Consider the following 11,155-nt stretch of genomic DNA (forward strand, 5'->3'; position numbering starts at 1 on the left):
AGTGAGAAAAAAAGAAAAAGATTCATATCTCCTGAATCCATAAAAGAATTGGAGAAGGTACATGTCAAAATCAATCCCAGTTCACAAAAATAAGTAGGAATAAGCCAATTGCATATATAAATCTAAATACAAAAAGTTTCAGCTCATGGTTCTAAATTTGCTTTGATGTATACACAGACAAGGAAGCTTTTCTGTCACTTGAATCATGAACGCTTCAACCTTCAGAATATATTTGATTTTACAGCTAAAATAAAAACAGATTGATGCAAAGAACTTGGATCAAATAATATTTCAGATAAATTCAAGGCCAGATCCAATCAACTATGAAATTCTTAGGTGTAGTCAGCTCAGGAGGTGGCAAACTTGAAGCTCAACCTTCCTCTCTGCACAAAAAGATGAACACATCCCATGTGGTGCCCCTTCCCCCATGCATGTGGAGTTGCAGGCCATTGGCTTCTTTGTCAGATGGCTGAGTGGTTTCCAAGGTAAGTATATATCTGACTTGCCACAAAGAAATCCTCATCAAAAGAAGAGAAGAAGCTCTGCAAGCTTGACAGTCTTGCCTCCTTGAATCTACTTTCAGATAAGAGAGCTCATCAATCCTTCTTCTTTCATTCCATGTGAAGTGGAAGGAAGAGGCAGTTGGGAGGTCATTATTGAAAGCATGGTCTTCTCTTCTTGTTGGCAATATTATTTGCCCTCCCATCACTCTAAGAATCCATGTGACTGAAGGGCCTCTTAAAGGACCACACATGCTTGAGGCCATCTGTTCTTGCATCATTCTGCTAACTCAATGCATGAAACAGGAAGCTAAGTTTGTTGCTTGATTGGCCCTACCTACAAAAGGAAGCAATGAAATATCATATCATTGCAATTATTGACTGGTGTATTCCTTGGAAAGATGAAGCAGTAGTGTGTCTCAGTCATAGTAGTAAAGTTATGTGCATGGTTCTTGGGCATAACAAGCACTTATTGTGGTGCTTAGCCATCATTTGTGTTCATGCTACTTGGGCATCATCTTCTAATTCTTCTTCTACTTCACTACCATAGAGTGAGATAAGAACTGACCCAAAAATTGTTACATAAACAAATTTAAAATATCAAAACAATGATAATATCATATTTAATCTCATATTTGTAGAAGAATTAGAAAATTAAGACTTTAGAAAAAACTTTATGTTCAAATTATACAAACACTCCTAAAATGGATAATTTCTTATGGCTCATAAGCCCACATTGCCTAACATAATACTTTTATTTCTTATGATTTACACAAATAATTCTAAAATGGATAATTTTTTTTATAGCTCAGAGAGATCACATCGCCTAATATAATAGAATGAGTTTACCTAAAATGAATAATTATTTATGATTTATTGACAAAAATAATCATCATCTATATATATATATATACATATATTTATATTTATCGGTCATCTTTCATCTCAGTCTACAGATGTAGATTACCATAAATCTAGGAAATGTGCAGTGAAGCAATCATGTGCAGAATGATGACTCCAAAAGGCCAACACACACCACTGTAAACATCTTAGATTTGAACCTACTCCAACCTGTCATCCTTCTTGTCCACATGATCTTCTACCTTTCTTTATAGCGAATGACCGTCTTCCTTCGCAGCACTCCGATGATCTCCGGGGCATTTGTGCCAATCTGCATCAGTCGTTCCGAACGCAACCGCAGATGAGAGAGTCCACGAAACCAAGTAAAATCTTTGTTACTATGAATCCTTTTTCCCTCGCTTCCTTCGTTTGGTGGGTCTCTCTGGCTTCCTCCACAGTCCACCCCAAAGAGAGGAATAGACTACGAGTCGAGAGGAAGAGTCCAAAAACCGACGACTTCCCCGCTGAAGATCCAGTTTTTATCCCTCGTTTCCAGCTTCTCGGTTCCACTGGGCCGAATTCAATTCCCTCCCTTGCTGAAATTGCCTATTGGTTGTTGTGATCTCCCCGGTTCCTTCTGTTTCATCGATACGTTGCCTCCGCTGAGAAAGGTGGGATCTTTACTCATAATTTGAGATGGACAGCGGTGATTGGAAGGACTCTGTGGCGGCTCTGGGTGCGCTGTAAGAGGGGAGAAGAAGAGGAGAGCAGCTATGAGCTTCAAGAGAGGAGGAGGAGGTCGCGGCGGCGGTGGGGGAGGAGGAGAGTTGTCGGCAAGGGGCATGGTGTCCATGACGTGGACCTTCTTGCTTTGCCTTGGAAGCTTTTGTGCTGGTCTACTCTTCATCAACAGGTACCCATTTTTCTGTTTGGTTCCTTCACTTTGGGCCCTTGGCTTCTTAGATTCTGTTTCCTTATAAAGAGAAAGCTTTGGTCTGGATTTCGACCAACAGAGCCTTGTTAGTGGTTTATGATCAGATCAGTATAATCTGATCGATTCGTTGTGATAGCTGGAATGCATGATTATTGTGCTATAGTTGTCCGATCAATATGCTTTATTGAGTACCACTTCTTGCATCCGAATTGATTGACTAGACTCACTAATCTGTTTTAGCTGCAGATCCACTTAAAGAAACAGTTGGTCTGATGCAAATTGGATAGTGATTTATAGGACAATATGGTGCTACAGAAAGTAGCTAAACTGAATTTTCTGATATCATCAGACATATCAAACTGGAATAGCTTGTTCTCAGTTTCTGTGGCTTCTGCAAAGTGGATAAATTACTGTTTTTTTCTTCATTAATTTAGTGTTGGTGATGAACAGACAGGCCTTTACAGTATGTGTTTTAGTGATATACTTAGACCAGCTTAGGGGTGTCATTACCGTGGCTAGTTGTAGTAATTCCCTTTTATAAGTTCTCAACACCGTGCTGTGCATCAAGAAGTTGGGCTATAGAGACTTCGGTGGTTCGATAGCATGATATACTTTTCTTTGAAAGTTTCTTTACTTTAGAGTAGCATCTACTCTTGAGCAAAATCATGGCATGCTACCTACTCATTTCATTTTCCACTATAATAACCATGTGATGTGGTCATAATACTGATCAATGGTGACAGTTGGACAATGCCTGAAGCAAAGGACATCATCAGGACAACGGGAACAGAAGATAATAAGCTGAATCTAGTTGCCAATGACTGCAATCCAAGAACAGTGAGTGTGTTAACCTTATACCATTTTTGAATAGTTATTTCAATTTATTCTCTAAAATGGCAATGTGGTTAGACATAAATGTTATTGCATTCTTTTGATATAGGAAAATGTTGTTACATTCTGTTTCTACCTTAAACTATGAATTCGTCAACTTTGCCAAAATAAGTTTTTGTCGGTGTCTCATTAGAGACTAATTGTTAGTTCATTTATTTTTCACTTTAGCTGGTATATTACTCGTTACATCATCCTTTTTCTTTTTCTGTTTTCATGTATTTCAGATCGACAAAAAACAAGAGGCCAAAGATATCCTCGGAAAAGTTTCAAACACACAGCAAGTTATACAGTAAGTCAGGGTATCGGTTCGTGTCATCAGAACTCTTTGGATATGAATTTAAATCATAATAGTAATAGCACATCTGATGATACCTGTGAGAATTTTTTAGTTACAATCTGCTCAGTAACAGAACCTTTTGCACAGGACACTTGATAAAACAATAGCGAACTTAGAAATGGAATTAGCAGCTGCCAGAGCCACACAGGAGTCACTAGTCAATGGTGCTCCATTGTCGGAGACTCTAAAGGCTACCGAATCTAGGGCACGAAGGAAGTATCTGATGGTTATAGGAATTAATACTGCATTTAGCAGTCGTCGGAGAAGAGATTCAGTTCGTGCAACTTGGATGCCTCAAGGTTTCATTGTCCACCTGCATTTGCATATTGTTTCATGATCAATTGCTTGGATCTAATTATCATATTCTTGTGTAATAATTAATAGGCGAAAAGAGAAAGAAGCTGGAGGAAGAGAAAGGTATTATTGTTCGGTTTGTCATCGGTCACAGGTGTGTACCTGCAACACTAGTTTCATCAGAAAACATGTTCTTGTAGATTCTTCCTTTTCCTTTCCATGTCCATCCATGTGTTGTCTCTTTATGTGTCTCTGTCTGTCAGTATGCTTAGTGAGCATGAGTAAACCACAATTTGCACCTTGCATTTGTGTGCTAGTATGTAAACATCTTACCCTGGAAAAATTATATTTATGCCAAAGATTGACTGCAAGTTACAACTCCATTTGGCTCTCAAGACATGCTCTACTAAGGTGTTGTGGTGAATTGCAGTTGATGCTTTAATTTGAAATGTAATTTCAAACTAGGCATGATGTGTTTTATAATATCATCAAGATGGGAGTATGATTGAAAGAAGTTTCGAAAATGGATGTGACTAGTTTAGTTTTCTCTTTTCTTGTTCTTATGATTTTAGTGTAAAAATCATCATTCTTAGCCTAGACTTTGGATCAAGTTATCTTGTTTGTGGTGTTTTACTCAAAATCCCTACTCACCTTGATTATTTCCTTTGTTATTGTTTTTTTTGTCCTGAAAGATGGTCAGTAAATAGAACAATATAAGAAAGTAAATTTCCAAAAAAGTAAATTCTCCAAATTTATCAGCTTGGGAGGAGAAATATATCTTCTATTTTTTTACTACTTGATTCCCCTCCTACAATTGAATGCACAGAGAGAACCAAAAGAGCATTGAGAACCTTTCTAGCTTTTGTTCAGCTTATTCTGACTTTGTTGCCTCTGCTGCTCAATAGATTTTCAATCTAACAGCCTTGAGATATTCTCACAGTGCTACATCTGGTGGAATTTTAGACAAGGCAATTGAAGCTGAACATGCAAAGAATGGGGACTTAATGAGACTGGTTGGATTCTTGAATTCTTTTTATCATAGAGCGATTTATTGCTATCATAATTAGATGTTATTTGGCCAGTCCAAGTTTTCCATTAACATACTTTTGTTTGGTTTCCACATGGTCAAACTTGTATTATTGATTCAATGATACATTTATTTACAGGATCATGTTGAAGGCTATCTTGAGTTATCGGCCAAAACTAAAATATATTTTGCAACTGCTGTTTCTATGTGGGATGCCGATTTCTACATCAAAGTAGATGATGATGTACATGTAAATATTGGTGGGTGAAGTAGCTATTCTCATTGCTTACATATGTCTTTGTCTAACAAGATGAAATTTTAGCTCTACAAGCATCTTCTTCTTTCTCTTAAGATATATTATTTCGGTGTATATCATGTTCAGTTAGTAATTTACATAGCTTAAGTTGCTTGCACCCAAAATCAATCTTAATTGTAAAAAATTATAGCTTCTGCTATTTACCTTAGGAAATCTGATACTCCCTAGAAAAAAGAAACAAACATATGACAGTCCACTCAGCCCTAGCTTTCACTTGTTCCTCTTTACTGGAACTACAGTCTCGCTTTGACTATATGTTTGTTTTCTTAATTGTCTAATGTGAATATGTTGAATTATCTGACTTCCAAAATTGTAGCAACTCTTGGTGAAACTCTGGCCAAGCACCGTTCGAAGCCTCGGGTATACATTGGATGTATGAAATCTGGTCCAGTCCTTGCTCAAAAGTAAGCATGTTTTTTTACATGACGGTATTTGTGATCGACAGGTGCCATTTAGTATGTCTCAGTGTCGAATGTTGTTAATGGACAGGGGAGTGAGATACCACGAACCTGAGTATTGGAAGTTCGGAGAAGAAGGAAATAAGTATTTCCGGCATGCTACTGGGCAGCTATATGCCATTTCAAAGGACTTGGCTACTTACATATCCATGAATCAGTAAGCTACAACTAGCATCCAATTTTTGCTACATGTTTACTGCATTGAACTCCATTTCTTCTAATGCTGTGAATGCTACAATCATTGTTGGAGCTATATTCTGAAAACTAATTTTACGGTAACCGACCTATGATGCAACTACTCTGGTTCTCTTAACATTAGGCATGTGCTTCACAAGTATGCAAATGAGGATGTTTCACTGGGATCATGGTTTATTGGACTAGATGTTGAACATATCGACGACCGCAGACTATGTTGTGGCACCCCTCCAGGTAAGATACAAATTCATCAAGACACACTAGTTTTTCTTTATCAACAGTGATGCATGATCAATTAAATTTCCATCTTGGATTCTCCTGCATTGCTTGTAGTCACCAAAAGCTTCTTCACAAGTATCGCATGTATAAATAAAATCTACACCGTGTTTAGTTCTATGTCGAGGCAGTTAGATAAAGTATGTCTTAGAATTTCGGCACATAAAAATATATCGTTTTGTAAAATACTCTGAAAATCTTGGGTGCGGTGTTGGTTGCAGGCCTCAACTCATTTCCTTTTGAAAAGAACTTGATACAAAAAACAGGAAAACTAAGCTTTGGTTTTGATCGGAATTTAGATTCCTGACTTATTCATGGATGAGATGGGTTCTTCTTATAATAGCCAGTTTTACATTTATTGAACACATTGTGTTGCTCATAAAAAATATGCTCTAAACATGTTGAAGAAGAATTAAGAGTTTCACTCAAAGAAGCATAATAGGAACACAATCGTACCTTTTCTGAGAAAATGTGGGATGTAGAGAAGTAAAAGAATTACAACAAAACATCAAGTCAAACTGTGGTTGACAGGAACCATTGGTTACTTGTACACATCATGATGTTTAATCGAGTTTTATGTGAACGGTACTTCATGCAGGCATAGATTCATATCCTATGTGTCAATGTATCAGTTGTAGTTCTTAAGCTCTTGCTCTGAGCAATTCTTTCGAGCTATAATATATGATAGACTAATGCACCGGTGCTACTTGTATGCAGACTGTGAGTGGAAAGCCCAGGCAGGCAACATCTGTGTTGCCTCGTTCGATTGGAGCTGCAGTGGCATCTGCAACTCAGCTGAAAGGATCAAGGAGGTTCACCGGCGGTGCGGGGAAGGCAAAAATGCTCTCTTGAATGCAGTCTTTTGAGAGAAGCATCCCTTTTGCTTGTTGACATGGTGGCGCGTTACGTTGCATCTATACAAACATGTTCTCATCGCGAAAGTATCAGAGTTTAAAGAGAATGATCCCCAGAACAGTGAGAAAGTGAGGAATACAGAAAGTGAAAGAGAGGAGAGGGAGTGGCAATTCTCCCCCGACATTCTTTAGAGGTCTTGATGACCAATTTTTTTGTATCTTACAACTCATGTTAATGGGTTCAGGTGTAATAAGTGCTGGTCATCCTATAGATGACTTTTCCTTCTCTCTCCTGTTGTGCAGAGTGATGGGTGTTCCTTGTGGTTTTCCTGTAAGGAAGTGTTTTCTTCTTATGGTCTGTGATCTATGATCTTTAGTTCAACTTGGAGAAGTACATCCATTAGGATAAAGTTCAATTTTTGACAGTCATGTCCTTTTAGGACTAGCATCTCCTGATTAGTAGAAAGTAGGCTTGAGAATCCATTTTGACATTGATAATTGAACCAAAAAATGAAATTTTCGATACCACAAGGAGGAGATGTGAGAAGAAAAAAAGGACTAGGAGGAGACCATGGAGGAAGGAGGAGGAAAAGTACTAGACGATAGAAGACACAAAGGGTAGACAGGGCTTGCGAGTCACAAGCACTAAAAAGAATCGGAGGCATCTAAGACACAGCGGTCCACGATTCATGTCTCGACCAATAAATATCATTCAGTATAAACTGTTCCGAACAAAATTAAATTTTTTGGGTTAAAGCTCGTTGAATTCTCAGAAAATGGACTCTTGATAATTCTAACACTAAAAGCTGGGAATTAAACAGATAAAAGGATGAGAAACTAGCTTAATCAAGTAGATACTAGATTCATAAATGTAACAAAACAATCTACTCAAAAGAAAACAACAAAATAGAGGTGGTCAGTGATACCAGAGTTGATTTGCTGCAAGATGAACCAGATAATCCAGACACCCTTGGATTAATGTGATGCATGTCAGCTCAAGTTCCATAGTGAAATGAGTGACTTTGCACATCAAATTTAACATCAAACAAAGCACAGTTCAACACCAACATAGCCAACAACAAAAAAATGTCATATGCCATGAAGCTGACATGAACTTGTGTGGAAGTAATAGTTATAATTCCAGAGTTGAAAGTAGCGAGATTGACAGCCCAGCTTTATGAGGCTACATCTAAAGAGCAGAAATTTAACCAATGTCAGAAATATGCACATTTGCGTTCATTATTTTATTTACAAGGATAGCACATGCCAGATCATCTTAAAAGCGACCAAATGTGTTCTCGCCGCTATATGTCATGTAAAGAAAACCGTCTTCATCTTTGTGTTCTTCATAGATGGCAGACATCATTGCAGCTGCAATGGAAAATTATGGATGAATACAATGAAAAAAAGCAAAAACAAACAAACTGAATATGAAGTAGCTCATATGCCTGTAGGTGGTAATGTGTTCTTGACAAAAATAAAGATGGCCTTCTCTGCACTGAGCTTAATCCTCTTCCGAACAACATAAACAAATTGTCCAACTGTTAAATCTGCAGGAACTAGGTACCTACATAAAGCCATAAGACATGTTCAGAAATTGTAAAGACTAAAAATAAAATAAGAAAATATGTCAACATTATTGGTTATATAATTTTAACTAAAAATGTAAAACATGGTGTATGCCACTCACAACAAATTTCCTAACTGCATATTCATGGTTAAACCACATGCTAAGGCCTGCTCCACTAAATCAAGTGGTCATGTGCATAGAAACTGTACAAAATTTTACAGGTTAAAATCTTCCTAATACTAGGTCAGACAGGAACAGTTTGTTTCTTCACCTCGGGAAAGGAAAATTCAACTTTAAAGTAATTATATAACCTCTACAATGTTTCCCATTCATCAACAAATTCTAAGAATAGGAAACCAGTAAAGTGAGGATATCTGGAATTCCTTTTTATAGAACTTAAGAAACAATGGTTCTTCCTCAAAAAAAGTTGTACACAGGTGTAGTAGATCACAGCACATACCTAACTGTATTACAGGAATTCCCAGAATTTAAGTCCACAAAGTTAAACATTTTTTTCCCCCAAAAGTCCACCTAATTAAACATTGATAATGAAGATAAAGCATGAAAAACATGTTTGACCCTCAAAAAAAGGGAAGAAAAGAAATACCACAACTACAAATGAGTCATACGGATCTAGTTAAGGACCATAAATGAAAGTTCGCTTGAACAATATTTGTTTCTTTAAAGTTTAGATGACTAAAAATATAGTCACATAAAACAGACAGATCTTAAAAATGAAATGTTAAGTACTAACTTCTTCTTGTCAATGTCTGGTATATCACTCCTTTCAGCCTTCTCAACAATCACCTACATTAAATGACAATATCTATGAGAGGAATTAATAAAGTATCATTCTAAAATTACCACAAAAATGAAATTTTTACGGGAATTCTATCGGAGTACTTCTCTCTGATTCGTGCAGCCTCAGCCTGCCTTTTTTCTGAAATTAGAATGCAGAATCCATTTCAACATAGAAATCAAGAAACTTGAGAAGCCAATCACACAAATATCAAGCAAGTCATAGGCAATATTAAGATAAAAATCAAAGCGGTAACAATTACAAGGTAAGTTCAAGTATAACCACAGGAGTAGACCATAAAAGTAAGAACTCACAAATATTGTGGATAACAGGAACTTCCGAGAGGCAAAGTCACATATTTCATCTGTATATTTACTTGTCAATTAAAAATTTCAGTCATTCTCATATGCAAAGTCAAACTCATTGATCCATCAGCACACATGAGTGCAACTTTGTTATGTGTATCCATAAAGTTTCACATCATAACCTGCCACATTTCTATAAGTATCCTCCCATAATTGAATGCCACATGAACAAATAATCACTAAATTTGCCGCTCCAGACATGCTTCAGGTTCATGGCACTTCAATGTTAATATAAAGGGTTATGAACTTTTGTTAACCTGAAATGTTGGTGAGCATCCTAGATTCGAATCCATATGAAAGAAACATTTTAAGAATTTCATGTTCCTTTTGAAACTCAATTCCCTCTTCTCAGACAATCTCCTTTAATTAAAAGCATAAAATCAACCAAACGATCTCAAACCACAACCGTAATCTCCATAGAGTCATAAAAGATTACATGCTAAAGAAAACCTAGCAGCATAGATATAAAAAAAAAATCGAACTTTATTCCAAAATCCCATCCCTGACATAAAAAGACAACATTTTCTTCGAGAAATTGCGGGGCTTGGAAGCACAAACCGAGGGGGTGGTCGAGCTTGAACGAGCTGTTGGCCATCGAGAGTTCAGGATTCCTTCTGAAATTCCCAAGACCACGCAAATACCGTCACAACCACCGGTGATTCCAATCCAAAACAATCAAATATCACAATCGAAAATTATACCGATCGATCGATGGATCGTGGGTGGAAGGATCGAGTTCGGACTCTAAACGATCGAGGAATCAATTGCGGCAACAGAATTCCTCGGCACCGGATTGGGAAAGAGGGGAACTCGGAGACGGGCAGGCGTTTCGGGAACCTAAGGAATTGGGGAAAGGTCAAATAATTGCTAGGGTTTTTATAGTAGAAAGAAGTTAAAAGACGTGGAGAAGGTTTGGATTAAGCTGCACGGAAAAGAGAAAGGGACAGTTTGCCTGCTCGAACAAGCAAAGACCTTTGGACTCCAAAATAACTGCTAATTACGAATCAATTAAAGATATATTATTATATGTCCCTAACAGCTTTTTGTTGATTTCTTAATTACTAATTAAAAATCAATTAAAGAATTAGTTATTTTAGCCCATAAATAATGATAATGGTGAGTGGTTCAATTATAGCTTTATCCAAAATCATTCACATGTCATGATCAAGAAATCACCGTTAGATGTAGTTGGGCATGTGATAGATAAATGTTGGATGTCTCATTAATATATTGTAAACAATACCACCCCTAACCCTATCGATGGCTTGTAGTAAATCAATGATTCTTAGAAATCAAATAATAATAAAAATATGAGTTAATTATATATTATCTCATGTAATTAATTTTTTTTAATTTTTCTATCCCTGTCTTTTTAAAAAGTTATATTAATAATCATATACTTATGAAAAGTAAAACATCTTATCGTATTACTTTAATAAAATCATTCTCTCTATTTTTTATTTTATAAAATTATTTTTTAATCCTAAAGAAATATTTTA

General features: G+C 36.7%; 2 protein-coding genes across 3 annotated transcripts; one reads left to right on the forward strand and one right to left on the reverse strand.

The window, feature by feature from the left end:
- The first annotated feature begins 1,784 nt into the window (after positions 1–1,784).
- LOC135666017 (probable beta-1,3-galactosyltransferase 2) lies at positions 1,785–7,208 on the forward strand. The gene is made up of 11 exons (XM_065177510.1): positions 1,785–2,253; positions 3,018–3,111; positions 3,390–3,454; positions 3,590–3,801; positions 3,887–3,950; positions 4,737–4,809; positions 4,963–5,083; positions 5,456–5,543; positions 5,629–5,754; positions 5,917–6,026; positions 6,786–7,208. The coding sequence occupies exons 1-11, from the start codon at positions 2,114–2,116 to the stop codon at positions 6,932–6,934; spliced, it is 1,242 nt and encodes a 413-aa protein (XP_065033582.1). The 5' UTR covers positions 1,785–2,113; the 3' UTR covers positions 6,935–7,208.
- Positions 7,209–7,991: 783 nt separating this feature from the next.
- On the reverse strand, positions 7,992–10,560 carry LOC135666024 (autophagy-related protein 8C-like). 2 transcript variants are annotated; one of them, XM_065177529.1, is made up of 6 exons: positions 10,358–10,560; positions 10,215–10,267; positions 9,377–9,432; positions 9,247–9,299; positions 8,371–8,489; positions 7,992–8,293 (listed from the first exon to the last, which is right to left on the reverse strand). In XM_065177529.1, exons 2-6 carry the CDS (start codon positions 10,249–10,251, stop codon positions 8,199–8,201), a joined length of 360 nt encoding a protein of 119 aa, XP_065033601.1. In that variant the 5' UTR covers positions 10,252–10,267; positions 10,358–10,560; the 3' UTR covers positions 7,992–8,198. The 2 variants fall into 2 exon arrangements, with proteins under 2 accessions (XP_065033601.1, XP_065033593.1); XM_065177521.1 differs by having other exon boundaries at positions 10,215–10,270; positions 10,358–10,537.
- Positions 10,561–11,155: the final 595 nt, after the last annotated feature.

The sequence above is a fragment of the Musa acuminata genome, chromosome BXJ1-4 (assembly GCF_036884655.1).
Source record: "Musa acuminata AAA Group cultivar baxijiao chromosome BXJ1-4, Cavendish_Baxijiao_AAA, whole genome shotgun sequence".
NCBI lineage: Eukaryota > Viridiplantae > Streptophyta > Magnoliopsida > Zingiberales > Musaceae > Musa > Musa acuminata.